At 59.3% G+C, this 27,154-nt stretch overlaps 1 protein-coding gene across 33 annotated transcripts in view; it reads left to right on the top strand.

Annotated features, from left to right (window-relative positions):
• Positions 1-27,154, top strand: part of CACNA1G (calcium voltage-gated channel subunit alpha1 G) — a 61,999-nt gene that overhangs the window by 24,939 nt on the left and 9,906 nt on the right. For 4 of the 33 annotated variants that reach the window (XM_032872089.1, XM_032872080.1, XM_032872079.1 and 1 more), the window contains exons 10-27: positions 4,199-4,350; positions 5,112-5,297; positions 5,404-5,518; positions 5,610-5,765; positions 8,623-8,691; positions 10,188-10,272; positions 10,354-10,550; positions 11,574-12,005; positions 12,858-12,958; positions 13,162-13,285; positions 14,936-15,004; positions 15,141-15,325; positions 16,169-16,295; positions 17,916-18,041; positions 18,632-18,721; positions 19,297-19,510; positions 21,421-21,474; positions 26,484-26,635. In XM_032872089.1, the coding sequence (XP_032727980.1) occupies positions 4,199-4,350; positions 5,112-5,297; positions 5,404-5,518; positions 5,610-5,765; positions 8,623-8,691; positions 10,188-10,272; positions 10,354-10,550; positions 11,574-12,005; positions 12,858-12,958; positions 13,162-13,285; positions 14,936-15,004; positions 15,141-15,325; positions 16,169-16,295; positions 17,916-18,041; positions 18,632-18,721; positions 19,297-19,510; positions 21,421-21,474; positions 26,484-26,635 (2,634 nt within the window). The remainder of the gene's footprint in view (positions 1-4,198; positions 4,351-5,111; positions 5,298-5,403; positions 5,519-5,609; positions 5,766-8,622; positions 8,692-10,187; positions 10,273-10,353; positions 10,551-11,573; positions 12,006-12,857; positions 12,959-13,161; positions 13,286-14,935; positions 15,005-15,140; positions 15,326-16,168; positions 16,296-17,915; positions 18,042-18,631; positions 18,722-19,296; positions 19,511-21,420; positions 21,475-26,483; positions 26,636-27,154) is intronic. The other 29 variants (XM_032872092.1, XM_032872083.1, XM_032872070.1 and 26 more) reach the window with 12 other exon arrangements.

Genomic DNA, 27,154 nt, shown 5'->3' with positions numbered 1-27,154 from the left:
TGCTGGCCTTACAGCCGTGTTCCCCATGGACCCTTCCCACCCTCTGACCTGGGAGAACCACGGGATCCTTGGTCTCTGAGCATTCCTTGCTCCGCACCTCTGCTCATGCTCCCCTCCGCTGGGGATGCCCTCTGCAGGGTTCTTCTCCTCACTGATGCTGGCCCCAGCTGGGTTTGAGCTTCTGGGGTTCTCCCGGTGTTTGCCCCAGCATGGTGCTCGGTGCAGCCTTGCAGGTGTCCCATCCTGCCACGTGTGAGGCCTGCTTCCACTGTCAGTGCCCATGGGGCTGGCTGAGAGTGGCTCTGGGCTGGGTGTTTTCACAGTCTTTAACTCCTGTGTCCTGTAGAGCAGCCCGGCCATGAGGTGAGGCTGCCCTGCTTAGCAGAAGAGGCAACTGGGGATCAGAGAGGTTAAGGGACTTGCCCAAGATCACACAGGTAGAGAGGCTCAGAGTTGGCAGGCCACCCACACTCTGGTTTAACCCCACACTGTGATTGCCAGTGTGCTGCATATAGTGGGCCCATTACGGGTTGGTTGTTGGAGGTGTGATGGGTTTCAGGGGAGTCCTGATGCTGGGAAGTCTGGAGCAGTTTACAGGGGGCTACATTTGCCCCAAGGTGACAGGCTGAGGGGAAAGGGAGTGTTGGGAGATGGGGGGTTTACAATTAGCACCCTCCCAGAGAAGAGCTTGGGTCCTCCTGGGGTGGGGGGTAGGAGGAAGCTGAGGCTGGCTGGTCTCATCTTCCTAAAGCCCCCACGGGTCCCTGATGTCCATGAACAGAAGGGAGGAAACGGTCCAGACCTGAGAAGGGACTTGCTGGCAGCAGGGGAGAGTTCGGGAGGGGGCAGCTGATGGGCCGCACAGCTGATGGCCGTGTGTGCAGTTGCACAGGTTCTGGGGGGAGGGGAGCGTATTGTGGGAAGATGCAGGGGAACGTGCCAGCATCCCTTGCTCTGTACCTTCCTAAGCCAGCTCCATCAGGTCACCATACCTCTCGGAGCCTCAGTTTACCTGGCTGTCTTCAAGGCCTGGAGGAAATGAAATCCTGGGAGGGAGGGATCAGCCAGTACAGAGCTCTGGGAGGGGACTAGCAGAAGCTGGCTCCCTCCCCTCCCCTTTGCTGCTGCAGTGGTTGTGATCATGGCTCTGGTCCCTGGGGCAACCGTGTTGCTAAGATTGTGTCTCTGTGTCCTGGTCCTGCTTTTGCAGAACATTCCCAGCCTCCAATTTAGTAACTTGGGCAGACCTGTCTCGGGGAGGAGAGCCTTTTCCCATGGATTATGAGGGGATACCGGAGCCCTGGGAGGAAATGGGCATGGCCCTGAGGTGTGCGCAGGGAGCATGCACAGGAGATGGAGGGCAGGCTGAGGGACAGCGCCTGGTTCTCCTTTCCCCCTGCCATTCCAGTCCCAAAGCTGCCTGGAGGGTTACGGCGGGGACTCCAACCTTTGCTGCCGCCCCCTTAACTGGGACTGAAGATGCAGGCCTTGGGGGAGCCCTGTGCTAATATTTCTGACGAGGTTCCTGCTCGGTGTGCAGGTGTCCGTGGGCCAAGAGCCATCAGGCACAGACAGTTGTGACCCCTGTGGATGATATCAGGAAAGGCCAGAAATACCCCCTCTACATGCCCAGTGCTGGGTGTGCTTTTAAGAGTCACTGATAGAGTCAATTCGAGATACCAAAAGCTACTGTGCTTTCAGCTACTTTTTAAAAAAAATTTTATTAATTTTTCTTTTTGGCCCCCCTTTCCGAGGTATTTGTGTGCTGTAAAATTCACCCATTGTACGTGCACCTCGGCTGTGTTTTCAGATCAACTTGTTCTTTCTTCATACATCTAAGTTCACGTGAAATGTAATTTTATATACCTTGGAGGGCACCTTATGAATTCCATCCCTCCGTGGGTCAGGATTCACACGCCCCTTGCTGTCAGCAGGGGTGGGTTTGAATCTGGACTGCCCAGTATTATCAGGGTCAAAATGAGCTGGGATTGGGGCCCACTCCCTGGTTGTTTCTGCCCTGTGACTCTGAACCAGTCATTCAACAGCTCCTGACCTTTCTGGTCATCTATAAAGCATGGGTGCCGGGGCCACCGTGTGGGTGGTGTGAGGCAAGACACAGGGTGAGCCTTGGAACCCGCCGCCCTCAACGGCGTTGCACCTGTGAGGTCTGTGCTTATCACCTTTATCTAATGCAAGGTTGGACAGCTGGGCAGGTGACACAGTGACGGGGAGGTAGGATCGCTGACCACAGTCCCCTGGCAGATGGCACTTGGCAGCCCAGAGTGGAGATCTGCTTCATCAGGAGGGGTCTGAGCCCAGAGCTCCTGCTGCCCTGACAGTGACCCTTCCCAATCACCCACGCTGTGCTATGCTGGGGGGACCCAAAGTCCTATCTCTCTGTGCCCCACACACTAAGGGGACAGTGCCCTCTCCAGCCCCCACTTGCAGTCTGGGGAGCAAGGATTAGCTCGAGATCTGCCAGACCCATGGGCTCCTTGCCACACTGGCCCCCACAGCTGGCTCTCAGCCCTGCCTGCTGACCCTGGTTCTGCCCTCCAGGGCTGCCTCTGGAAAGAATCCAAGCACAGAGAGAGAGTCTCTCCTTCGGAGTAGCTACTGACCCCCAAACACTCCTCACCTGTCAGTCAGAAGGCCCTTCCTACCAGGTCTCCCCTACCCAGGCTGGCCCCATAAAGTCAGGCCATTAGGATACATTTGGTGGCTCCCTGGCCTGGCTCCACGCTTGGGTGACCTCCCTGGGCAGCCCGCCAGGTGAGACAGCTGGGTCAGCAGGGAGAGATGGCTGATGGACCAAGGGCTTCATCTGCTTATTGATTTTAATTCGAACTTCTTAAGCTGATTTGAAACTTGGGCTTTTGGGGGATCGAGACAACCCATAAGGTGGACAGTGGGCTCCACTGAGCCAACCAGGTCTCCTCTCCCATCTCCAGCCCTCAGACCAGCCCTGTGCCCCTCTCCCTGGAGACACCCCACATACCCTTTAGAGTCCCTTTCAAGCGCTGCCTCCTGACCACGGCTTTCCCAGCGTGTTCCTCCCTCACCGTCTCTCCCCTAGGCTCCTGAATTCACAGTCTGGATAATTTATTTTGGCATCTAAGAATCTCAGGCCACTTGTAGTTATTCGGCTATTTTGTGCACAACCTGTTTCCAGCGAGACTCTGGGCTCCGGGAGGCAGGAAGCACAGTGGGCGTGTTTCTGCAGTTCCTTTAATATCTGAGGCACTGCTAGGCATACAGTAGGCACTTCATATTAACAGAAGGAGGGGGGCGAGGTAACTGGTGAGCTGGAATAGCAGACATGTGTCGTTTCTGATGAGCGCTCTAGGATGCGTCTCTGGTCACAAGATCAGACCGTGGGTAGAAGCATAGAAGGGATGACCACCAGTGTTTTACATTTGGCCAGAGAGGTGGAAAATCTTGCTAGGGGTCACACAGTGAGTGGACAGGGTACAGTTCGGGAATTAACGAGATGTCCAAGTCTCAGGTAGTAGCTCCCGGTGCCTCCTTGTCTATGACAACCCTCCTGTGACTCTCCCTTCTGCCCATCAGCATGTCTGCACACACATGGCGTGCGTCTGTGTGCGTGTGCCTGCATGTTCACGTGTTTGTGAGCACACGTGTATTTGTGTGTGGACCATGTGGAGCTGTGCAGTGTATGCATGTGTCTGGAAGGAAGCAGCGTATAGCCAACAGTTGTCCAGGAGAAGGCTGCCAAGTCCACAGAGTAATCGTAGAGCACATGTGACTTTGCGTGTGGCTGTGTGTTTGTGTAGGTGTGTGGGGCCTTGGCAATCACCCTCTGACATCGGCCTGCGTCACTGTGCTGCTGGTCCTGGCCTGCCAGGCTGGCATGGCAGCATGGGACGAGACGGGTCTCGGGGGTCCTAGGGGAGGTGGGCACGCCTTACAGCTCAGCCCTGTGGTCCCGGGATCTGAGACCCAGACCTGGGATTTTCTGTGGCGGCCGTCTGTGAATGCATTTCATCATGGACCCTTTGGGGGAGGGTCCTCCCCTGGAGCCTGAGTGTCCCCCACCACCGTGGCCCCCCCGCTCACCCACCCAGCCCCAGCCTGCTACTCCTATGGCTCCTCTCCCAGTGGCCTGGTGCTAGGGAGGACAGGAATGAGGGGCTCGGGGATGAGCGCCGGCTGCTTCATTCCCCGCCCTGCCCTGCAGCCCGAGGAGCTGACCAACGCTCTGGAAATCAGCAACATCGTCTTCACCAGCCTCTTTGCCCTGGAGATGCTGCTGAAGCTGCTGGTGTACGGTCCCTTTGGCTACATCAAGAACCCCTACAACATCTTCGATGGTGTCATTGTTGTCATCAGGTAGGACCGCCCCTCCACTGCCGTTCACCTAGAGGAATGCCTGTGGGGCAAGAAGCCATGCAACCTGTTCCTCTGCATGGCTTCTGGGGGTCTAGTGTCAGTCCCCCTGCCCCTGCACCAACCCACAGGCCCTGCCGCTCCCCTAGTGGAGGGTGATCCCCTTCAGCCTCTCTCGGCCCTACCTTGCTCAGGCTGAATTTGGCCTCGTGTCTCCTTGGACCAGACCCCTGTCTGGTCTCCACTCTCCTCTCTCCACTTCTTGCCCTTGACCCCATGCAGGCCCGGGGTGAGTGAGGACTGGGGAGTTGGCTTTGCAGAGGAGTTGAAGGAGGTGTGAGGCTGGGCCAGCTGTGCCTGCTTGCAAAGTGCTTGGAAACCATCTCAGACCCCTGCCACTTGCTTTAGGGTTTCTAAGACCCTGAGAAAACTGCCTTATTGCTTTCTGGAATTGGCTTTTGATTTCTTTAGGAGAGAACAAAGCAAACATTCTGTAACCAGACACCACGGCCTTGGCTGGAATTTGGGAAAGGGCTCTCAGCGGCCGGGTGTGTGACCTCAGGCCTGAGGGTGGAGAGGGCTGGAGCTGTCCCCTCTGTCCCTCTCAGGGGCTCCTGTCTGGAGGCCCGGGGGCCCGCCTGGGCCCCCCTGGGCTCATGCTGCGTGGGCCCGTCCAGGCCCTCCTACGCTGCCAGGCCCTCTCTGAGGGAGGGGCGGGGCAAGGGAGAGCACGCAGGGGCTCAGGCTCCCTGCCCTCCTTGCAGCGTGTGGGAGATCGTGGGCCAGCAGGGGGGTGGCCTGTCGGTGCTGCGGACCTTCCGCCTGATGCGGGTGCTGAAGCTGGTGCGCTTCCTGCCGGCACTGCAGCGGCAGCTCGTGGTGCTCATGAAGACCATGGACAACGTGGCCACCTTCTGCATGCTGCTCATGCTTTTCATCTTCATCTTCAGGTGAGGGCAGGTGCGGCGCCCGTGCTGGCGGCGGGGAGGGCCTGAAGGGCAGGGGGGAGGGGGCGCTGCTGCCCTGAACCCCGTCTCGTGGCTCCTGTGTCTTCAGCATCCTGGGCATGCATCTCTTCGGCTGCAAGTTTGCATCTGAGCGGGACGGGGACACGCTGCCAGACCGGAAGAATTTCGACTCCCTGCTCTGGGCCATCGTCACCGTCTTTCAGGTGCCAGGGTAACCAGGCAGGGCTGGACAGGGCTGGGGGGTGGGGACGGTGCCCCTGGGCAAGGGCACTGAGCCCCAGCCCCTGCCTGCAGATCCTGACCCAGGAGGACTGGAACAAGGTGCTCTACAACGGCATGGCCTCCACGTCATCCTGGGCTGCCCTTTATTTCATTGCCCTCATGACCTTCGGCAACTATGTGCTCTTCAATCTGCTTGTCGCCATTCTGGTGGAGGGCTTCCAGGCAGAGGTAACCCCCTGCCCGCAGCCGTGAGCTGCGGGAGCCTGGGAGGTCTTGCAGAAAATGCCCATCAGGCTGGGCGTTGGGGTGGGGGTGGAGGGCTAGGGCGGAAGGCTCCAGGTCTCGGGCAGCCCCTCGGCCCCAGGGAGACAGGGTGGTTGTGGGGGACCCCCCCGGGCCCAGGTCAGCTGCTGACTCAGCTGGGCTCCAGCATCACAGTTGGCTAGACCCTTCCCCGGGGAGCTGGAGAAGTTGGCCGAGGGTGCGGCTGGATCCCAAGCATGGATGCTCTCGGGGACATCCGGAGGGGATCCATCTGAGCCGAGGACTGGGGGGAAGTGTGCGTGCGAGTCATCTGAGCTCCAGCTGAGCTGATGAAGATGCCACCAGGGGCCCGGGCAGGGCTAAGCTGCCCAGGGTGAGAAATGAGCCCAATTAGCTGCAGGCATGGCAGAGATGAGCGTCCTATTTCCAGCCCAGGCTCCATCACCTTCGTCACAGGCGGTGTCATCAATTAATATTGATTTGCATTGATCCTGCCCTTGCTGTGCCCGGGCTCAGCTTCTGCCCAAAGGGCGGCATGCCATTCCTCTCCCTCGGCTCTGCCCCTCTCCCCCGAGCTGCGGGCTGGCCCAGCCCAGCCTCCGGGCATCTTTCCCAGGCAGGTTGACCCAACCTAGAAATGCTCCAGGTTGGGCGTAGAAAAGCTCTTGGTCCAGTTCTCTCCGGGTGACCCGGATGGAAACTCCCGCTGCGGCCTGGTCTATAAATACTCAGCACACGGTGGAAAAACAAAAATCTATTTTCCGACTCTTTCCCAGCCTGGCGAGGGCGGGCTGCTCCCCGTAGGCCAGCTGGGCTGGGGGGACGGGGGTGCATCTGGCCCATGCCGGCCCTCTCCTGCTGCCAGCCGCGCGGGTTCTGTAGTGATCCGGGATGGCATTTCCTCCCGCAGGGTGGCGGTGAGGACAGCTGGGGGGAGGCGCAGCCTGCTTGTGGGGATGGCTGGACTTCTTTGTGGGGAGGCCCAAGGCATGCACTTGGGGGTTCCCTGGGACCTGGAAAGTTAAGGGGTGCCACCATGCTCCCCTAAGAACCAGGATCTCTGTGGATGCCACCTGCTCTCAGCCATAGCCCTCAGCCTGTGGCAAGAGTTGCCGAGAGGGGACAGGGGTCCTGCAGCCCCTTCCAACACATCGTTCCTAATGGCTTAGTGTCCTCAGGAAAATTCCTGAGGAACTCCATAGAGGGACATGGAAAACACCCAAAGCCTACTTCCGTCCTCTCTGCTGGCCTGGAGGTGCCTGGAGCAGACAGCCCCCTTCCCACCACCACCCCTTTCAGCAAACACCTTGTTAAATGGAGTGCTGAGGAGCCAGGGGCCTGCCTGGTTGCTAGGCAGCAGTGAAAGTGCTGCTGGGGACACAGGCAGGTCATTCTGGCCCTGCTGGGAGCCTGTCCCTGTCCCAGCCTGAGGGGGGCAGGGTCGGGCCTGGGGCCACAGCCTCCTCAACCAGCCAAGCACAGATGTCTGTAGGGGAGGGTCCCACTCAGGGCTTGGTGCTTCAGGTCTGGAGTGGGATGGAGAAAGGAGGTCCAGATCCACCCTCCTCTGGGGGATGGGGGTTGGGGGAAGCAGTGGCATGGCCCTGGGGTACCCACAGGAGGGTCTGGCCCACCTGCCCGCTGTCCTGCATGCGGCAGGCCAGCACCTGGATGGGGAAGGGAAGGCCCAGTCACTCAATGCCAGTGACCTGGATGCCTCCAGAAACACCTGCCCTCTCGTGTATGAGTTTCAGGGGGTTGAACGTGTCACTTTGAGGCAGCCCCACAATCTGGCAGGAGAGGCTGTTTTTTTGCTATGGTGATGGTCGGCTTTTTTACAAATGAGGCAACCCACCTCGGTGGAGGAAGTGGCCGCCCCCGTTTTGTGGGGCATCGCTAGCAGGAGGGCTCAAGGATAGCCCCCGGTTGGCCTTGCCACCTGGCTAATAGGTAAGAGGGAGGAGTCCCAGGGGGGCTGGGCTGGCTCCGCTGATGATGCCCGACTTGTGGGGGGCAGTGCCCTGAATGCCTGTGTATTCATCATCCACACACTTAATTAAATGAACAGGTGGCAGGCCCTGTGTGAGGCCATTAATTGATATTAAACAACATCATAGCTGTCATCCCAGTGTTACTTGTCACATCCCATCCCAGTGGGAGCAGCTGGACCCGGTCTGATTTGGAGGGACACAGGCTGGGCGTGTGGGAGTGGGGAAGCCCGTTCCAGCTCCCAGCTTTCAGCCTCCTCCCAGCCTCTGCCTCCATCCCCTCCTTCTTCCCAGCCTGTCTGTTCATTCCCCAACCCCCTGCCAGTGGGGGGCCAGTAAAAGGCGAGCTGGAGACTCAGGTGCGAGGCCTGGATATACCTCTTACTCTCTGGGTGCCTTGGGGCAGTTGTCTTAGCTTCTCCAAACCTCAGGTATTTCCCCTAAGGGGACATTGGTGGTACTCCCCACTTTGCGACAGGCTAGCTGGTGGCATTAATAAGGTAGTTTCGGGAGGGCTGACTCGCCCTCAGTGAGCGGTAGCTGTCGTTATTACGATTATTGGGGGGCTCAGTCTCCTTCCCTGCCCTTTTCCCCATCCTCCTGGCCTCTGCCCTCACCCTTCAGATTCATTCTGGCCCGAGGGCCTGTGGTTGAATTCTGGAAGGCCGTTCTGTCCTCTTTCTCCTCCTCCCCTACCCCTGGTGTCTCGTCCCCCTCCCACCCCCGCCTGGTTTGCACCACCCTTTTCTTCATCCTCTTTCAACACTGCTGATGTCTGAAAGCCTGAGCGCCTGTGACCAGCGCCCGTCCCCTGCCTCCCCGTCTCCCTGTAGGAAATCAGCAAACGGGAAGATGCGAGTGGACAGTTAAGCTGTATTCAGCTGCCTGTCGACTCCCAGGGGGTAGGTACGCGATCATGAGTCGGCATGCCCCCTTCCCCGTGCCCTGTGCCCCCTCCACTCTGCCTCCGCGTCTCTGTGGTTATGTTCACGCTCAGCTGCTGTGCAACTGTGGTAGCTGTGGTGGTCATTGGTGTCGTGAGGTTTGCTTCGATTTTAAGTCCCTTCCCCCCCGCACCCCTCCCTGAGAGGACATTGAGAGGAGGAGTCTCTTTGCCTCTGCCCCCATCAACCTGCAAAGGGCACTGTTCCCGTCCCCTACTGGACCAGTGGAGGGGCGGGAGAAGGAAGGGACTTAGAATCGTCTGTGTGCACGTGTGGGGGACACCGCGTGTGTGTGCCTACGCTGAGGTCCCCAAGGAGTACACATCCTTGGGCCTCTGGACTCGGGATCCGTGGCCGCAGACTGTGTTCCCCCATCTCTCTCTCCTCCCCCTTGACCTGAGCCCCTATTGGAGACCCCCACAAGCTGCCTCAGCTCAGGACAAGTCTTTGGAGGATGTGAGGGTGGAGGTGCTTCTTGCCAGAAGGTACCAGAATTTTAAATCCACTTCCTAGTCTCTGGCCCCCTGACCGCCTGGAAGGCCCGGCAGGTGTTCCCAGACACGTTCTGGTGCCCATGCCGAGTCTTTGCTCCGCCGTTTCCTGCATGGGCGCGGGAACTGCTGGCTGGAGCCAGGATCCCCGTGGGACCCCACAGTGCTGTGTATCCCGAGCAGCCCCCCGGAGATCCCGCTCTATAATTAAAGGCCTCGTTAGGGATGTAAACCAAGTTAATGAAAATGATCCCCTGAGATGCCAATTACGCAATATTTATGTCCTTATCAAAAGTAGCAATCGAGTGTTTCTTAATAACTTCTTAAGGAGAAGTGCGTAATTACGAGGGAACCTACTGACCTGCTAAGAAGGAAAGACTGCCCCAGAGACAGGGACGGAGGTACAAATGGGGCCAGTGGAAGGGGCGGGGTCTTGGGGAAGACAAGGGGACGAAGCAGAGGGCCTGCAGTGGCCTCCTTGGGCTGAGCTGCTCTGTCTGGGGTCTTTCAATCGCCTTCTGGGGTCCTCAGGTCTGAGGCCCAGGGTAGGGCAGCCATGGAAGGAAAGCAGAGGCTCAAATTGGAATTTAGGCTCTAGTGACCATTTCACTTAGGTCCCCAGCTCCCTCTGGCCTCTGCACCCACCTGCCGGCTCACTCTCCCTTCTCCCCTCAGCCCTTCCTGGAGCCAGTCCCAGCCAGGCTGGTTGTGTCGCGGGCTCTGGGATGAGCCGTGGCCTTCTCTGAGGTGTGGCTGGTGGGAGGCAGGGGGGTCGGGGGCCCTGGGGAGCTCTGGGCCCCATACCTGCGTGGTCTGGCCTGTGCCAGTGCATGTCTCGTGCCGTGGTTGCTGGTTCCCATAGCCTGTATGTGGTGTGTGCGTGTGGAGATAGGGAGACCCGAGTCCCTCCCACTAAGTTCTGCCCGGCTGGGGCCCTAACGGCCCACTGCTCCCCCACCCTAGGGAGACGCCACCAAGTCCGAGTCGGAGCCTGATTTCTTCTCACCCAGCCTGGATGGCAATGGGGACAGGAAGAAGCACTTGGCCTGTGAGTATTTCTCCTGGGGGAGCCGTCCCTGGCCCTGGGCCGGCCTCGGGTTGTCTCAGGTCTCACCCTCTTCTCTCCCAGCAGTGGTGTCCCTGGGGGATCCCCCAGAGCTGCGGAGGAACCTGCTGCCCCCTCTTATCATCCACACGGCTGCCACGCCCATGTCACTCCCCAAGAGTTCGAGCACCGGCCTGGCAGAGGTGCCGGGCCCCGCCTCCCGCCGCACCAGCAGCAGCGGGTCTGCTGAGCCCGGGGCAGCCCACGAGATGAAGTCACCGGTACGGGGTGCCTGTGGATGCTGGGAAGTGGGAGATGCGCAGACGTCAGGAGGGAACAGAGGAGGGAAGCAGATGGGCCCGAGGGCATGGCCTCTGAGCCCCAGGCTAGACAACCCCCAGGGAGGTCAGTAGGGCTGGTAAAGCAGACAGGTGTAGAGCTCTGGTCTCGGGGGCAGAAGAACCATGTTCTAATCCTACTCTTCGGTCCCTTAACTCAGTGACCTTGTGTGAGACTCAGCCTCTGAGTTCTGTTTTGGAAGGGGAGGGTGGTCCTTATCTTCTTAATACCCCATCGTAAGAATAGCAAACCCCACTGACTCTGGACCAGGCACTGTTCTTTTTTTTAAGATTTAGTTTATTTATTTGACAGAGAAAGACAGCGAGAGAGGAAATACAAGCAGGGGGAGTGGGAGAGGGAAAAGCAGGCTTCCTGCTAAGCAGGGAGCCCGATGCGGGGCTTGATCCCAAGATCCTGGGGTCATGACCTGAGCCAAAGGCAGATGCTTAACGACTGAGCCAGCCAGGCGCCCTGGACCAGGAGCTGTTCTAAGACACCGCTCATAAACATTCTAAATGCATTGAATCCTCATCGCAAGCCGATGAGGGAGGTATCTTCATTATCCCCATTTTAGAGAGATGCAATCTTAGTCTCAGATGGCCAAACTGATTTGTGGGACGCCCTGCGTCCTGTGAGCAGATGACAGCCAGCCCTTTCATCCAGGAGCGGACGTCAGGGCCCATGTTCCTGCCGTCTTTTTATACTGCCAGTCAGCTAAATGAGGAATAGGTCACAGTGTCATATCTCATGTACAGACGAGGAATGGAGGCACAGAGAGGTTTAGTAACTTGCCAAAGGTCACACAGCTAGTTGGAGTAAGTAATATGAACCCAGGGCTCCTCCTTACACTTTGATACCTGGTGTGATGCCAGGGAGGCTCACAGGAGACAGCATGCACGGGAGGGGGTGCAGGGCTGGGAGGTCTTGGTGGCGACCACCCTCTTCTTGACTCCCCCCCCCACCAGCCGAGTGCCCGCAGCTCTCCACACAGCCCCTGGAGTGCAGCCAGCAGCTGGACCAGCAGGCGCTCTAGCCGGAACAGCTTGGGCCGCGCCCCCAGCCTGAAGCGGAGGAGCCCGAGTGGGGAGCGGAGGTCCCTGTTGTCGGGAGAGGGCCGAGAGAGCCAGGACGAAGAGGAGAGCTCTGAAGAGGAGAGGACCAGCCCGGCAGGCAGTGACCGGCGCCATGGGGGGTCCCTGGAGCGGGAGGCCAAGAACTCCTTTGACCTGCCGGACACGCTGCGGGTGCCCGCGCTGCATCGCACAGCCAGCGGCCGCAGCTCGGCCTCCGAGCACCAGGACTGCAATGGCAAGTCGGCCTCGGGGCGCCTGGCCCGGGCACTGCGGCCCGACGACCCCCCAATGGACGGGGATGATGGCGATGACGAGGGCAACCTGGTGAGGCTCCCGTGGGCACAGTGACCTCTCACCCGACCTTGAGCGAGGGGAGCTAGACAAGCCTGTCCCGGTTCTGTGGCATTCAGGGAGTTGCCAACATACCCCCTCACGTCCCAGGGATCTCGAGGGGGGCCAGCCCTGAAGCTGAGCACCAAGCAGCCCCTTCCCTCCCGACGCCCGCCCCGCCGAGCTCCAGATCCTCGTCATCTGGGGCTGGTGGATATGGATGGTTTTGGGCAGATGCGTATGAATCTTTCATGGCCCTCCCCCTATGACTCAGAAATACCCATCACTCATCTCTCCAAACCCATGCCCTCCCCATCCCCCTCTCCCATCTTGACCTCATCACCAGGCTTGACTTCATACCCGCCCTTACCCATTCACCCCTCCTTGGGCCCCTCACCACCATCTCTGACTCCAGGGATGGGGCACAGGGACCTAGGACCTCAGAGTTAGCCCATGAGGAGAAGGGACCAGTGTCTCCTGGTCCCAGGTGTGTCTTTGAATAGACAGCTGTGATGGGGACAATGTTTGATAATTGATACAGCTTCCAAGCCCCATGGGGAAGGAAAAAAGGAGGCCAGGCAGGTGGGGCCGGGCTGGGGACAGAGAGGATAAGAGCAGAGAGCCTGGGAGAGGGGGTGCGGGAGAAGAGGGGGGAGATTACCGAAGTGAGCAATGCTCAGGGGACGAGAGGGGGCTGAGAGGGAGATGGGGGTCTTAGGAGTAAAGGAAGAGAAGGATGGCAGAGGCTGGACAGCCAGCGAGTGCCGTGGAACTGCTGACGAGCAGGGCAGGCTCGGGGATCTTGGGGTCCCGGCCGTGCACACAAGTCCCGTGATCCTTCTACAGAGCAGAGGGGAGCGGATAAGAGTCTGGATCCGAGCCCGGCTGCCTGCCTGCTGCCGTGAGCGAGACTCCTGGTCAGCATACATCTTCCCTCCTCAGTCAAGGTGAGCAGGGGGTCCCTGACCTCTCCTCCTGGGGGTGAGCCCCTGACCCTGTCTCAGGGATGCCAGAAGTGTCCTCTGACCTAGGGGCAAGTAAGAGAGGGGCCCCGGGCTGGGAGGTCCCAAGAGGGGGAAGGGCTGTGGGGTGAGGCCTCTTACCGCCATCTTGCTCACCTCCTGCCTAGCATTTGCCTGTCTTCCATCAGGTTCCGCCTCCTGTGTCACCGAATCATCACCCACAAGATGTTCGACCATGTGGTTCTTGTCATCATCTTCCTCAACTGCATCACCATTGCCATGGAGCGTCCCAAGATCGACCCCCACAGTGCTGTGAGTCACCAAAGACTAAAGTCGGGGGCTGTGGAGTGCCTGCTTGGTGCCGGTCCCCTCCTGGGTTAGCACTCAGAGAGCCAGCAGGGTGGGCCAGGAGGCCCAGACAGACATGGAGGGAGGGAGCCAGGAGTCTCCTGTAGTCCTCCCTGGCACCTGGCACCCTGGGCTGCCTCCCGTGTCCATCTCCTGCCTCTGCCTCTGTTTCCCTTCTGTTCTGTAGCAGCCCAGCTTGTGGGGGGGGGTGCACCCTTCTCCTTACCTAGGTGAAAAGTGAGCCCCATTGCCTCCTGGCTATTTGCAGACAGCACATGCTCAGGATCCAGACACCTGGGGGGGCCCAGGTGTGGGTCAGCCAGTGTTGGAGTGATGCAAACAGCAAGAGAGACCCCACTGGGGCTGAGTGGTCTTGCTTCCCCTGCTCCCTTGCAGAGGGTCTGGGTTTCATCTTTGACCTCTGTGCTGATGGGGGTAGATGTCCTGCCTGGCCTACCCCACAGGCCATGGAGAGTTGGGGAGGGGGGATGCGCTTTGCTCCTCTTGGTCCTGCCAGGTCACAAACAAGTAGGTTTTCAGGCACAGATGGTTCTGGGCACTGTGTCTCCCCAGCCGGGCATCATAGGCCCCTACCCCAGACAGTGTTTACCCCTTATAGCGTCTTGCCCCACTTGCCCAGAGTGGCCCCCCACCCCTCCTCACTGCGCCCCCACATGGCCCCTCAGATTTCTGGGTTCCTAGGCTTCTAGTCTCCAGAGGGTAGGCTCCAGCTGGGTCAGGGTGGGGACGGAGGAAGCTTTTTGAATGGAGGGCCAGACTGGAAATAGGTGGGGGAAGGGACCCCTACCACTGGAGCTTTTGTGGGTTGGAGTAAAGGTGGCTGGTCACACAGCCCCTGTGTCTGCCACCTGCCCCAGGCCTTGCTGCAGGGCCCTCTGCCTCTGTCACCATATCTCACCCCCCCATCTCTCCCTCGGCCCCTCTATCTCTCGCTCTGCCATGCACCCGCATCTCTCTTTCCCTTCCCCCTTTCTCTCTTTGATACTCACACTCTGCCTGCTGCCTCTCCAGTCCTCTCCACCCCTCTCCTGGCCACCGAGGGATGGATTCCGCCTGCAGACTTTAGGGGACCGGGTCACCTTCTTTCCTGCCCTGCCCCCACCCATGCCTCCATAAATACGGTGCCAACGGAGGCCCAAGCTGTAGTCAAGCTCCTTGCTGGCCCTGTGGCTCCATTTCTGGGCCACACAGCGGGAAAGCAAGTGCGGGGAGAAGGGAGGAGAGTAGGAGGAGGGGGGTCAGAGATCAAGGTAAACCCTGCTCCAGTTCTGAGGGTTTCCGAGATACAGGACTCAGATGACAGTTCTGGTTGGGGGAACGTTTCTCCCTCCAGGCCATTTGGGGGGCAGGAGGCAGCACTGTTCAGACTGTCCACAGAGCTGCAAGTGAGTCATGGGGCCTGGCACTGGCTGTGTGTGTGAGAGAGAGAGACAGATAGGTCTGGGGAGAGGAGGTCGCCTGCCTTGTTGGGGAAGGTGGGGTTCATTTTCCTGAGTCAAATGTTGGAGGCGTTTCCTGGCTTCTGTCTGCAGGGCAGCCCTGGCTTACGAAGGGGGGTCCTAGTGGGTGACACGTGCCTGCTGTCTCTTACAGGAACGCATCTTCCTGACCCTTTCCAATTACATCTTTACCGCAGTCTTTCTGGCAGAGATGACCGTGAAGGTAATAGGGGGTCGGTGTTACTTTGGGCTCTCTGGTTTCTGGGGTGGAGGGGGTTGGAGAGATTGATCCCAATAGGAGGACAGGGCTGGGGACTTCAGGGAGGCGGCGGCAACAGTGATGCCGCGGGCGTCCCCAGGTGGTAGCTCTGGGCTGGTGCTTCGGGGAGCGAGCGTACCTGCGTAGCAGCTGGAACGTTCTCGACGGGCTGCTGGTGCTCATCTCCATCATCGACATCCTGGTGTCCATGGTCTCCGACAGCGGCACCAAGATCCTGGGCATGTTGAGGGTCCTAAGGCTGCTGCGAACCCTGCGCCCACTCAGGTGCGTCCCCTGCCGAGCGCCCTCCTTAGGGACGGCTCCAACAAGCCCGCAGTGGAGCAAGATCCCCACGAGCCCCTGCTTCCTGACCGCGACCCCCACAGGGAACCCAGGCATCACTTGGCTTGAACCGTGGCCCCAGGGGTTTCCCTCCTTGAGCATGCCCTCGCTGTCACTGTCCCCACAGGACAGTCTGCTCAAGGGTGCCATGCCCCGGCCTTGGGCAGGCCCCAATATAAGAGGCTACAGGCAGGGCCCTCCTAGCCTTTAGCTGAAGCTCTCCCTTGGGTGTCACTGTTAGGAGTGGGGGGGTGACCATCCTCCCTGGGGAAGTGACAGACTCCTCTCCCTACCCTCACACACCTCTCAGGGACCACCCGCCAGCTAACCCCACTAGTGGGGAATCTGCTGTCCCACAATCACCCTCCACCCCACCCCCAACTCCCATGTCAGCACTTTCCATGGATGAGGACGATACCAACTGACTAGTGCCGACCCACCTCCCACCACCAACCCCTCCTTGCCTGCACCCTCTATGCCCCCTATAGGTCAGCCTCCCTATCCCCACAACACACTGCATCCCTGGGTCCCACCTCTCTCAAGCTGATTTCCCACCCCAGCCCACCAGGTCATACTTTGACATCTGGGAGTGGAGGGGGTTGGTGGGGGAGGTAGGGGTGAGATTTGGAGAGATTGGGGCTGGAGTACCCTGCACGGGGAGCCCAGAAAGCCAGAGTCCAGGATGGGAACCAGTGAGCCCAGATGGGTGGAGAGGGCAGCAGGGCAAGGGACCAGGGAGCTTCTGAGCTGAGAGAAGCCCTCTTTTTCCCCTCTGGCCCTCCCCAGGGTCATCAGCCGGGCCCAGGGTCTGAAGCTGGTAGTGGAAACGCTGATGTCCTCCCTGAAACCCATTGGCAACATCGTGGTCATCTGTTGTGCCTTCTTCATCATTTTTGGCATCCTGGGGGTGCAGGTTTGTGGGGGCCTGGGGGCCAGGGGGGAGTGAAAACCCGACTTGTGGCTTTCCTCTTGGGCCTTGGATGCTGAGGCTCCAGCTGCAGCTGCTGTCTTGATTCCAGAAAGGAATAAGCAGGGACACTTCCCTTGAGGCCCTAGGCCTCAGTCCCCTTTACCTCCTGGGCGTTTTGCAGAAAACTCAGAGCCTAGAAGAAGTTCCCAAAGGGGACAAGGGCCTCAGAGAGGCTGCTGACCCGTGGCGGCTGCAGACTGTTCTTCCTGCACCCCCCACCCCGCCCACCGCACGCTGGAGGACAGAAGCGGCCCTGGCCCCGTCTGCTCCGGGATCCCTTCCCCTCCCTCCCTGCTCGAGCTGAGCGGGCTGCAGGCCAGAGCTGGGGATCCAGGGCCCAGACAGCTGGGCCAGGTTAGCGGCAAGCTGGCAGGCAGGAGGGTGCAGACCCCAGACGAGGCAGGAAGTGGGGGCTGCTGGGGAAACTGGGCCTCTGGCCCAGGGAGGAAACTGGTTTGGGAGGGAAAAAAGATCAGGAGCTGCCTGCAGGACTCAGCAGGCGCCCCTCGGGAGCCGGGGAGCCCCTCCACCGCAGCCTTCCAGAACCCCCTGGCTGAAGCTGTCTCGGTTTCAGGGCAGCCAGCCTGCTGTCTGGGCGGCAGGGGAGCTCCTGGGTGGCTACTGCCCCTCCCATTCCTGTCTTTTGGCTTCCTGGAGTGTCCTCTTTGCCCAGGGCAGAGGGCTGTTCCTGGTTTGCTAGAATACTCCAATCTCAGGGACCAGGCTGGGGTACATTTGCCAAACCTGTGTGGAGCCTCTTGGCATAGCCAGTGCCCCTTCCCCTTCCTCACGTCCAAATGGCTTGAATGAGCAGAGGGAGCCATTGGGAGCCCAGTCCTGGGCTTTTCCAGTAGACTTAGGTCCATCCTCAGCGGGTTGCCGAAGCCGCCTGGTCCTCCCGGCCCCCTATTCCCTCCCCCACCCACAGTCATAGCCTGGTGTGTTATGAAAGGAGGCGGAGATTTCCAGTCAGAAATACCTGAATTCAAGGCCCCTCTCTGCCACCTACTGGTTATTCTCCCTTAGTTATGTGTGAATTTACTTCCTCGAGCCTCCGTTTTCCTCATCTGTAAAGTGGAGTCAATAATCCCTAGCCTGCCACACCATTAAACCACGTCATTTGGCCCCTCCCCCAGAGCGGGGGGGGGGGGTGGGGTGGGCCCAAGAGTTTGCATTTCTAACATGTTCCCAGATGATGCCAATGCTGCTGGTCCAGGGACCCCACCCGGAGAGCCACTGGCTTCACCCTTCGCAGAAAACCAGTGACAGTTCCTTCCGCCCTCTGTCCTTCCCCAGCACCTGCCCCACTGACCTTCTCTCCTCTAGGGTCTTGGCTTCCAGGAGCCCAGAGGAAGGGGTGCTCACAGGGGGGTTCCTGTCGGTGTTCCCCTGACTCGCCCGCACCCCGGGTCCTCAGTCAGGGTGTGTGGGAGCTCCCAGGCCCCAGGGCTTGTGTGGGAGGGGTGGGGCTGGGGAGTTCAGGGCTTCCTGTGGCCACAGCTCACTCAGCTCTGTCTCCTGGTGTGTGTGTGTGTGTGTGTGTGTGTGTGTGTGTGTGTGTAGCTCTTCAAAGGGAAGTTCTTCGTATGCCAAGGTGAGGACACCAGGAACATCACCAACAAATCCGACTGTGCTGAGGCCAGTTACCGGTGGGTCCGGCACAAGTACAACTTTGACAACCTCGGCCAGGTGAGCTCCATGCTCCGAGGTGGGTGTGGGGGTGGCGGTCACAGGCGTCCGGAGACGACCCAAGTCCACGCGTCATGATGCGTGGGACGGCTGACTTGCCAGGGCATCCGCCGGATGCGTGGGTCATCCTGGCATTTCCATGGAGGCTCGTGGGAAGGGCACAACGAGACGATGGATGCGTCTGCTTAGCCTGGGGCAGGTCACATTTATACTGTCGAGGCAACCCCTTCTCGTCCACGTTCGCAAACACAGAGCCACATAGAAAATGAAATTGCTCATTTACTTTTGCTGGTTTGCTTCCCAGACCCGGCCTGGTTTTGCTTCCTGGATTTCCAGGGCTCTGGTGTCCCTTCCTCTACCTGGCCAGGGTCAGAGGCCCTGATCATCTCCCAGGGCTCCTCTGGCTTCACACCAGCCACAAAGCTCTGGGACAGAGAGCTCTTGAGGGGCCCGCAGTGTGACTCAAGCCTGACCTCTGAAAGGCGTTCGTCCCCTGAGCTGCTACCAGGAGGCACTCTGGGGACAGGTGGTGGGTGGCTTGGCCACACAGCCTAGGTTTCAGATGGTTTCTCCTCCTCCCCTCCCCCAAGGCCCTGATGTCCCTGTTCGTGCTGGCCTCGAAGGATGGCTGGGTGGACATCATGTACGACGGACTGGATGCTGTGGGTGTGGACCAGCAGGTAGGGCCACGGTAGGCAGGATTCACCTTTGGGTTCAGGCCACTCTAGGCATGATGGGGTGTGGGCCCTGGACAGAAAGAGGGAGGCTGATTGACAGAATGCCATCAAGGAGGCATCACCTTTTACAGCAGAGGCTTTTTGACTGGTAGCCTGCAGGCCAAATCCTGGTGTGTTTTGTTGGATTGCAACATGTTTACATTTTTTTGAATAGCGGCAAACATCTAAACACTAGTGGATTTCAAGTGCAAATCCAGAATTGGGCCCGCTCAGGATTAGTCTAAGGACCTGGGAACATGGGGCTTGAATTCCTTCAGGGCAGGAGTTACTGGTACAAGGAAGCAGCTGCCCCTTTTGATAGAATACCTACACCTCTCCTTTGCCACAGTCCCCGCTGTTCCCTCCGGCTTAACACCAAAGCCACATCACTCAAGTAGATCTCCCATGGGGGCCCTGTAGCTAACCAAGTCTGCAGAGCGCGTCTTCATGAGCCCAGGCTGTGGGGAAGCACCCGAGGCAGCTGGGTCTGACGCCTCCTCGGGCTGATGCCTCCACCTGTCCTTCCTGATCCCCACCAGCCTGTCATGAACCACAACCCTTGGATGCTGCTGTACTTCATCTCGTTCCTGCTCATCGTGGCCTTCTTTGTCCTGAACATGTTTGTGGGCGTGGTGGTGGAGAACTTCCACAAGTGCAGGCAGCACCAGGAGGAGGAGGAGGCTCGACGGCGGGAGGAGAAGCGTCTACGGAGACTGGAGAAAAAGAGAAGGAGTAAGGAGAAGCAGATGGCTGGTCGGTAGTCTTTCCACATCTCTCTGAGTCGTGCTTGACCTTGGCCTTGTGACTGCAGGGGACCAGGGGCTGGGAGGGGGGGGCGGGAGAAGGCACTCCCACCCCCCTCCTCACCTCCTTTCCCCTCAAGAGCATGTCAGCCTTTAGAGCACGCATGAAGCAGACCAGTCCAGCCCCATGGGGGAGGGGGAGCGACCCCCACCCTGTGGGGCTCCCCGGGTCTCAGCATCACACTTCTCGGAGGATGCCGGGCAGAAGGTGATGCACGACCCCTCCCAGCTCGCCTCGCAGAGGAGCCTCATGGGATTGAGAATCCTGCTGCTTTGGGGCCTGCCGGTGTCCAGACACCCAGGGACTGGCCGAGGTGCCAGACTCGCCTGCTCCAGGTTTGGGGAGCAAGCACCTTGAACCCGTGCCTGCCTAAGGTCTGTAGTTGCTGAGCAAGACCTCAGCAGAGGTCTTACAAATGGACGATGCGTGAGAGAACCCCAGACACACTCTCTCTCCCTATCTCCAGCAAAAGCCCCTAGCTTCCTGGCTGTCCTTATTTTTATTTTTTTTTTTTTGCCAAGCCAGGGGTTGGGGGGCATGGAAATCTCTCAGGGCAGGTGTGAGGTTATAGGAACTCTGACCTCATGACTCTCTGGCCTTAGAACCCTCAGCCCCCTCACCTGGGATCTCCAGCATCTCTCGGTGTTGGTTGGAGGAGGCCCTTTCCTGTCCCTGCTCACGCTTTTACACCAGGGGTGGCCGACACTAAGAGAAAAGACACAGATTCCAGGAAGGATGCAAGAGAAGGAACAGGCGCGGGGGCCCCTTTGTTTCTCAGGGGTGTGTGCACCTGTCTCCCTGTCTTCAGGGTCCCTGTCTCGTACTCAGTAATCTCTGTGACTCTGTCTCAGTCTCAACCCACGTCTCACTGAGTATCTTTCTGTGTGGGCTTCTCTAAGACTTTCTGTGTCTGTCTCTATTTGGTCTGCGGGGTTCCCTTCCCTCCACCCTGTCACAAACCTTCTTCCTCACGCCAATAAGATGTGTGCAGTGCTCTGAGTTTTCCCTTTGGTTTGTTGAAATGTGAGTACCAGCAAAGGGGTTAGGGGCTGCTGTGGCCCTCCCTGGGCTCTGCCCCTGGCCCTATTTCCTGCTACCGGTGGGGGGCACCTAGAGCACCTGGAGCTTGGGGAGGGGGTGGGAAGGGGGCCGGGCTGGGTGATGGAGGGACCAGGCCAGAGCTTCCTGTTGGATGGGAGGACCCACGGCAATGGCGAGGAGATACTGGCCTCTGGGCAGGGGTGGGTGGTGCAGTTCTCCACGTCCCACATCCTCAACGCCCCACATCCTCAACGTCAGTGCCCCATGCCCCCTGCTCAGCCCTGGGGTAGGGGCCCCACCTGGGCTATCCCCATGGAGGTCTGAAGCTGAGCAGGGGCACCACCCCAAGCAGCCACGCTTCCACCCCTGCTCCACCCCGCCCCTCCTTGCCGCCTGCCTTCTCAGCAGCAGGGCCTCTCCAGATGGAACGCTTTTGGCAGGAGGCGCTTCTGGCCCTGCCTGACCAGCTGGCTCCCCTTCTGGGGTCTGGAGCTCTCTCAGGTGCTGCCCCGGCTGAGGCGCGGGTAGGAGTGGACATCTGTTCTGATGACAGGCGGCCTGCCCCTCCCCATACCTCTGTTTCCCCCACGCCTGTGACCCTGAGGAGCAGGCCCAGTGGCTCACCTCCCTCAAAGGCCCTGGGGCCAGAGTTTGGGGCCGGACAAACGCTTAGGACCAGCCACCCATGCTAGTGCTCGGGGCACCCCATTGATAGGCCGAGTGAGGGCTGGAGATGAGGGGGAGCGTGCTGATTAGAGGGGGCCCCGCCCAGGCCACCTGGTCCGGCCAGTGACCGATGTCGTGTTTCGTTCTTTTAGATCTAATGCTGGACGATGTAATTGCTTCCGGCAGCAACTCCAGCGCGGCGCCAGGTACTGCGTCTGGGGTTGTGGGTTCCAGGGCAAGGCCCGGGGACGGTCAGGCCCTACCTGCCCCCAGGCCTGCCTCACGCGTGCCGCGAGGTCCTCTTTGCTCCCCCATCCTTGGCTCCTTGATTCCGTCCTCTTGGGGTGAGGGACGGAGGGTCCCTGGGGCACCGGGCTCTGCGTCAGTCATCCTCTAGGCCTGTGCTACTCAGGACTGGGAGGTGAGGGTCTTGCACGCTCCTTCCTCCCACACCTCTGGGAGGGGACCCTCCTTCTCCCCGCAGGGCTTCCAAGGGCCCAGCTGCCCTGCCCCCTGCTGCCCGTTCCCACTCCTGCTCCTCCCCCCGGGTCACACCGTTCCATTGATTATTAGAGCTGCAAATCTCGCCTGTCTCCTTTTGTCTGAAGGGGATACTTTGATCCCAACAAGCGGGAGGAGAGGAACAGAGAGGGAAAGGATTTGTTTTAAAAATGTAACAATGAATAATTGAACAGATTTGTTAATAGTCAAGTAATCGCGGTGACCACGTCATCGCTACAAACAGCAGGATTGGGAATCGCGGCCTAAGTTAGCCGCCAGCATCTCCCCTCCACCCCCCAAAAAAGCCAGAGATCTGGTCAGGGGTGAGTTGGGTCCTTGTCTTTGAGAGCCGTGTCCCTGGGAAGGCTCTGGTCCTGCTTGTCCTTCCCCGGTCCTTAGGCCGCTGCTGCCCCGACGCTGCCCCGACACGGCCCCCAGGCACCAGGCAGGTGGTCAGAGGCTCAGGGAGCCTGTGATGGGGCTGCGGGGCCTCCTTCTACCCTATCTTCGCCCAGTGGTTCCCAATCTGTTCATCCCCAAAGGCACCCTTTATCCCCTCCTCCAGCAGAACCCGCGTTCTAAGAGCCTGCTTTTGAAGTTAGGCGCATGTCTGTAATGACTTTTTTCACTGCTTTTGCTAATCAAAGGCACATCTAGTTGCTACCCAGAGCTCTGCGCTGCGGAAGGTTTCGCCCAGAACAATAGCAAAGGAGGACCCTTCTGCCATTAGATCAGTCTGTGGGGTCTTAATGTAGGCCTAGGTCTGATTTCTTTTAAGCTCTTAGAAATATTGAAAAGAACGTAAGGGCCCCCATACAACTGCCTTCTTGGGCTGCAGAGGACTTGGGACTTCAGGCTGGGGACCACTGGGCTGCGCCTTTCCCCACTATTCTGTACTCCCCCAGAAGCCAGACTCTGGCAGATGTTACCCTCTAGATGTTGGGCTGCCTGATCTATGGGGGCTCAGGGAACCCCCGAGCCTCAAATTGGGAGGCCAACCCTGAGGATTGATGTTTCCCGTCCCCTTGGTGCCAGGTTCTGGTGTTTGGCATTGAGCAACTGTGTACACGTCTGGGGGTCCGGGAGGCTCTGGCAGGTTCGTGTCTGGATTGCCTGGGTCCCACGTCTCTGTGTCAGGCTGTACGGCCAATTCCTGATGTGTTGGGGGGAGGGGAGGAGAGGAGGAAGTAGCTTCAGCTCTTCCCTTATGGGGTCACCTGGTCTGCAGACTGAACACCCACGAGTACACATTTCCCCCAACACCGCCCTGGCATAGGGCTGGCCCGCAGAGGCTTTTCCACCGGGAATGAACGCACTCGGACTCTCTTGGCCCCAAGGTCTCCTCCCAAGACACCCAATCAATGCCCCGCATCTGTGTTACCCGCACGCTGCACCCCCATTCTGGGCGCATTGCACCATGCTCCCGTTGGCACTTACAGGCCCGTCCCCTGATGACAACGGTGTGTCTTATTACCTTTCCAGCCGGTGATGAAGACTCAGAGACCCCCTTCAGGGGCTCAGACCAGCCCAAAGCCCTCTTTCCCAAACCTGCCGTTGTGTGGTCTCCAGTAGAGCTTTTCAAACTGCTGGGCACATAGGCACCACCTGAAGAACAGATTAAAACAGATAACCTGAGCCCCGCCCTAGAAATTCCCACGGGCTGCTCTAGGGGATGACAGATCATCTGCATTTCCAACCCATTGCCAGGGGATGGCGATGACGACGCATGGTCTACCCAGCTGTGTGATGGGTACAAAGTCACACACCTTAATCTGGGGCAGCCAGAAAGAACCCCCCAACCCCGTGCACCACACCTCCCAGCCAGCTCTACTCCCACTCTGTGCCGCTCCCAGAGGAGGGGGCCAGCCAGACTCTGGGGAAAGGCAGAAGGAAAGACTCACTGATTATCAGGGGAATGGGCCTGATAGGACACCTGGGTCCAGCTCAGCCTCTGGGCGAGAAGGGAGGGACCAGGGTCACCAGCCAATCGGGGGCACTCCTGTCGGCCCCCTGTGGCACCTATTTCCACTCACTGGGATCAGGCCTGGCTACGGCAGCTGAAGGTGTGGCCTCTGCCATCAGGGCCTGCGTCCCTGGGAGTGACCCCTGCCTTCTGCCTCCTGCCTGTCACTCTTCTTTGCAAACCCTCTGCCCCAGCTGTGCCTTGGGCTCTACTAACCCCCCCACACCTGCTGCCCTCACTCACAGACATGCTGCCCCCATCCTCTCCTGGCTCCTGCCCCTGGCTGGGGGCTGGGCAGTCCTGGGGGTACCCTTCCACCGCTACTGACCAGCTCTGCCAGTTCTCCAAGGCAGCTTATACTGGTGGGGGGCAGGGAGATGGGCTACAGCCAGAGCCCTCGGAGCCGCAGACCTGCGCAATGCTACTCTGGGAGGTCTCTACTTCTCTGAGCTCAGGTGCTTGCTTGTAGAACCCAGGGCTGGGGAGCCATGGCGGGTGGCATCATCCAAACTTTAACAGTGAGAGCCTTTGGGTGAACTCTCTGAAGGGCACCTCTGGGGCAAGGCCACAAGGCCTTGTGTCTAAACCCACCAGGCACCTGGCGGGAGATGTGGGCTGGGAGTTCGGGTCCTGGCTCTGTCATGACCTCTCAGTGTATGGACAGCTCCCCTGTGTGGGGCCTTGTTCTCTCCCTCTGTAAAACCGAGGGGCTGGTCAAGGGCATGCTGATCAGACTGGCCCTGGGACTCTCTGGACCTGTGCTCTGAAGTGGGATTTCGGTCAGCCTCTGCACCTGCTGGTCTGGGGTGGGGGCCCGGCCTGGAGGGGCAGACCTCAAGGGCCCGGCACCTGTCACTGAGCAAGAAGTCCCGCCTCAGCCCTGTTGCCCGCTTTCCTCTGGGCTGTCTGGAGGAAGGTCCCAGGCTAATCCCGTCTGCCTCAGCTCTGTCTGGCCTGGGGCTGCCTCTGCTGTCAGACTAGGGGAACAGGGGAGAGGGGAGACTCTCCCCACCTCTTCCTCTGCATTATCTCAGCTAATAACGGGGCTAATAAGGAGCCACTTTTTCTAACCTAATTGTATTCAAACATTTTAGTTAATTCTCCATTCATATTTTAGCATAATGGGATCGGGTGTTCCCGGCACTTACGGAGATTAATGCTGAGACAGTGTTCCAGCTGCTAAGGCGGCTAGCGCCCTCTGGTTCTCGTGGGTACTGAAGGAAGGAAGGAAGGAAGAGGCCTGGCTCATCTGGTCCACCTCCACAATCGCAGTGTGGATGACCCGTGGCCTGTTGTCCCCCATCCCGCGCCTCTCGACCTGCCCCTGCCCTGGGGAGCAGAGGGCCATCTGAACTAACGAAGCCAGAGCTGGCTGGCCCATCTCTGAAAACAAAATTGATCGCCTCACGCACTGTATGGGGCACCAGAACATTCGGGACTTTCTGCCTCTTGGTTATCCACACCTCAAGGCCGATGCTGGAGAGTGGCATCCGGTGAGATGGCACATGGAGCTCTTGGGCGCTCTTCTTCCTTCGGCCTTTGGTGGGGGCTCCCCACCAGGCCACTCCCTGCCTCAGTTTACCTCTTTGTTCCATCGTCCTCTGCATGGGGAAGGACATTTATATCTGAGCTGGCCTGGACCCCAAGCTTCCTGCTGCCCCTGAGCCAGCCAGCCCTGCCTGGCATGGGCCTCAGAGGCGGCAGCCCTTGCTGGCTGGCTTCCGCCCTAGAGTTTTAGAGGGGGAAGGGCTGTCTGGGACCTGAGGCTGCCCCAAGCCTCCCCTTGGGGAGCCTCTTCTTACTTTGACCCATCTGTCAACCATCTCCACTTGACATCCCTCCCCAACTTGGCCTGGCCTTTGCTCAGCACCTGGAGGAGGGGCCCCCTGCCATCTCCTGCCCCCAGATTCATTCTGCCTGCTTAGCCGGCCAACCTTCTGGCACCATGATCTTATAACTAAGTGGTTCACTAATTACAAGGGAAATACGCCTCTGACAGATCTCAGACAGTGCTTCCAGCCCAGCCTGTAGTGTGACGCCGCCCTGACCCCAAGGAGCAGGCGGGGCATGGCCTCATTAGAAACTGGGTGAGTCCTTCAGGTGGAGCCCCCCACCCCAGATGAATCTGGGAAGCGCAGAGCCCTGTGGCCGCCTTTCTGCACCCCGCCCCCACACCATGAGGGCCCCCCGCCCCGAGGCCCTCCGGATGGGTCCATGCGGCCAGCCAAGAAGATGTCCGATTTTCAATCTCCGGTGTTATCCCCAAATCCCAGCTCTGTGTAATCCATTGTGCTCCCCCCGAGGGGCTGCAGCATGGTGAAGGAGCCAGGGCCTTTGCCCCTCTGTTGATGGAGCTGCCTCTGAGCCTGATAAGACCGGCTGTTTTCCATCTTATTGATCTGGCCTTACTGCGGGACACCGAGTCAGGGGCTTTCTGAGGGGCTGGTGGATTTTGGAGGCTGCCTTGGGGATGGGGCTCACCTGGTGTCTAATGTGGGTGGGGAGCTCTGCATGTCCTGAGCCCTTCTGCACCTCACTGTAGCCCGTAGAACAGATGCTTGGAGGGCAGACGCCGAGGGAGCCCCCCGGTCCCGCCTCCCCGAGAAAGGCAGTGTGTGGAGGGCGAGGATTCGGAGGACACTGGAATGTTGCAGCTGTGGCGTTAGAGGCTGGCGGCCGTGAGGGGCTCGGGTGGCGGGGGTGCCATGGGCGGGGCCCGATGGCTGCTCTGCTCTCTCTCCTGCCCCCCAGAGGCCCAGTGCAAACCCTACTACTCAGACTACTCCCGCTTCCGGCTCCTTGTCCACCACTTGTGCACCAGCCATTACCTGGACCTCTTCATCACGGGTGTCATTGGGCTGAACGTGGTCACCATGGCCATGGAGCACTACCAGCAGCCCCAGGTAGGAGTGAGTGACCGGGCCTCCGGGCCCTGGGTCCAGCCGTGGGACTGCAGGGGGAGGCCAAGCCCTCCACTGGGGTGCCTCAGGCCAGTCCTGGGCCCCCGACAGGAGTTCCTTTTGTATACCTTGCCTCGACTCTTGGAAGCGGGTATCGTCTTGGCTTTATGGATAGGGACACCAAGGCTCAGAGAGCTTCCACGACTGGACCAAGATCCTGCGGCTAGGAAGTGGAAGAGCTGACTTCTTCACCCAACAAATATTTATTGAGTGCCCGCCAGGGGTTTCTTTTCCCTTTGAGGGTAAAGAAGGCAGACCAGTGAAGACCAGTGTCTGCCCTTTCAGTGTTTCGATTCTAGTGAATGTCCAGCTCCCGACTCACCAACGATCTTGCCACTCCTGAGATCGGCCCCCGTCAGTGGTCCTCCAGCCCTCAGGCTCCCCATCTGTAAAATGGGGATGTTGAATTAGTAATGCACGAGGCCCTTTTCCAGGCTCTAGCCTTCTGTGCCTTCCAGCACA

This window comes from Lontra canadensis, unplaced genomic scaffold (assembly GCF_010015895.1).
Source record: "Lontra canadensis isolate GAN:19392208 unplaced genomic scaffold, GSC_riverotter_1.0 scaffold43, whole genome shotgun sequence".
NCBI lineage: Eukaryota > Metazoa > Chordata > Mammalia > Carnivora > Mustelidae > Lontra > Lontra canadensis.
This window is presented reverse-complemented; position numbering and strand designations above follow the sequence as displayed.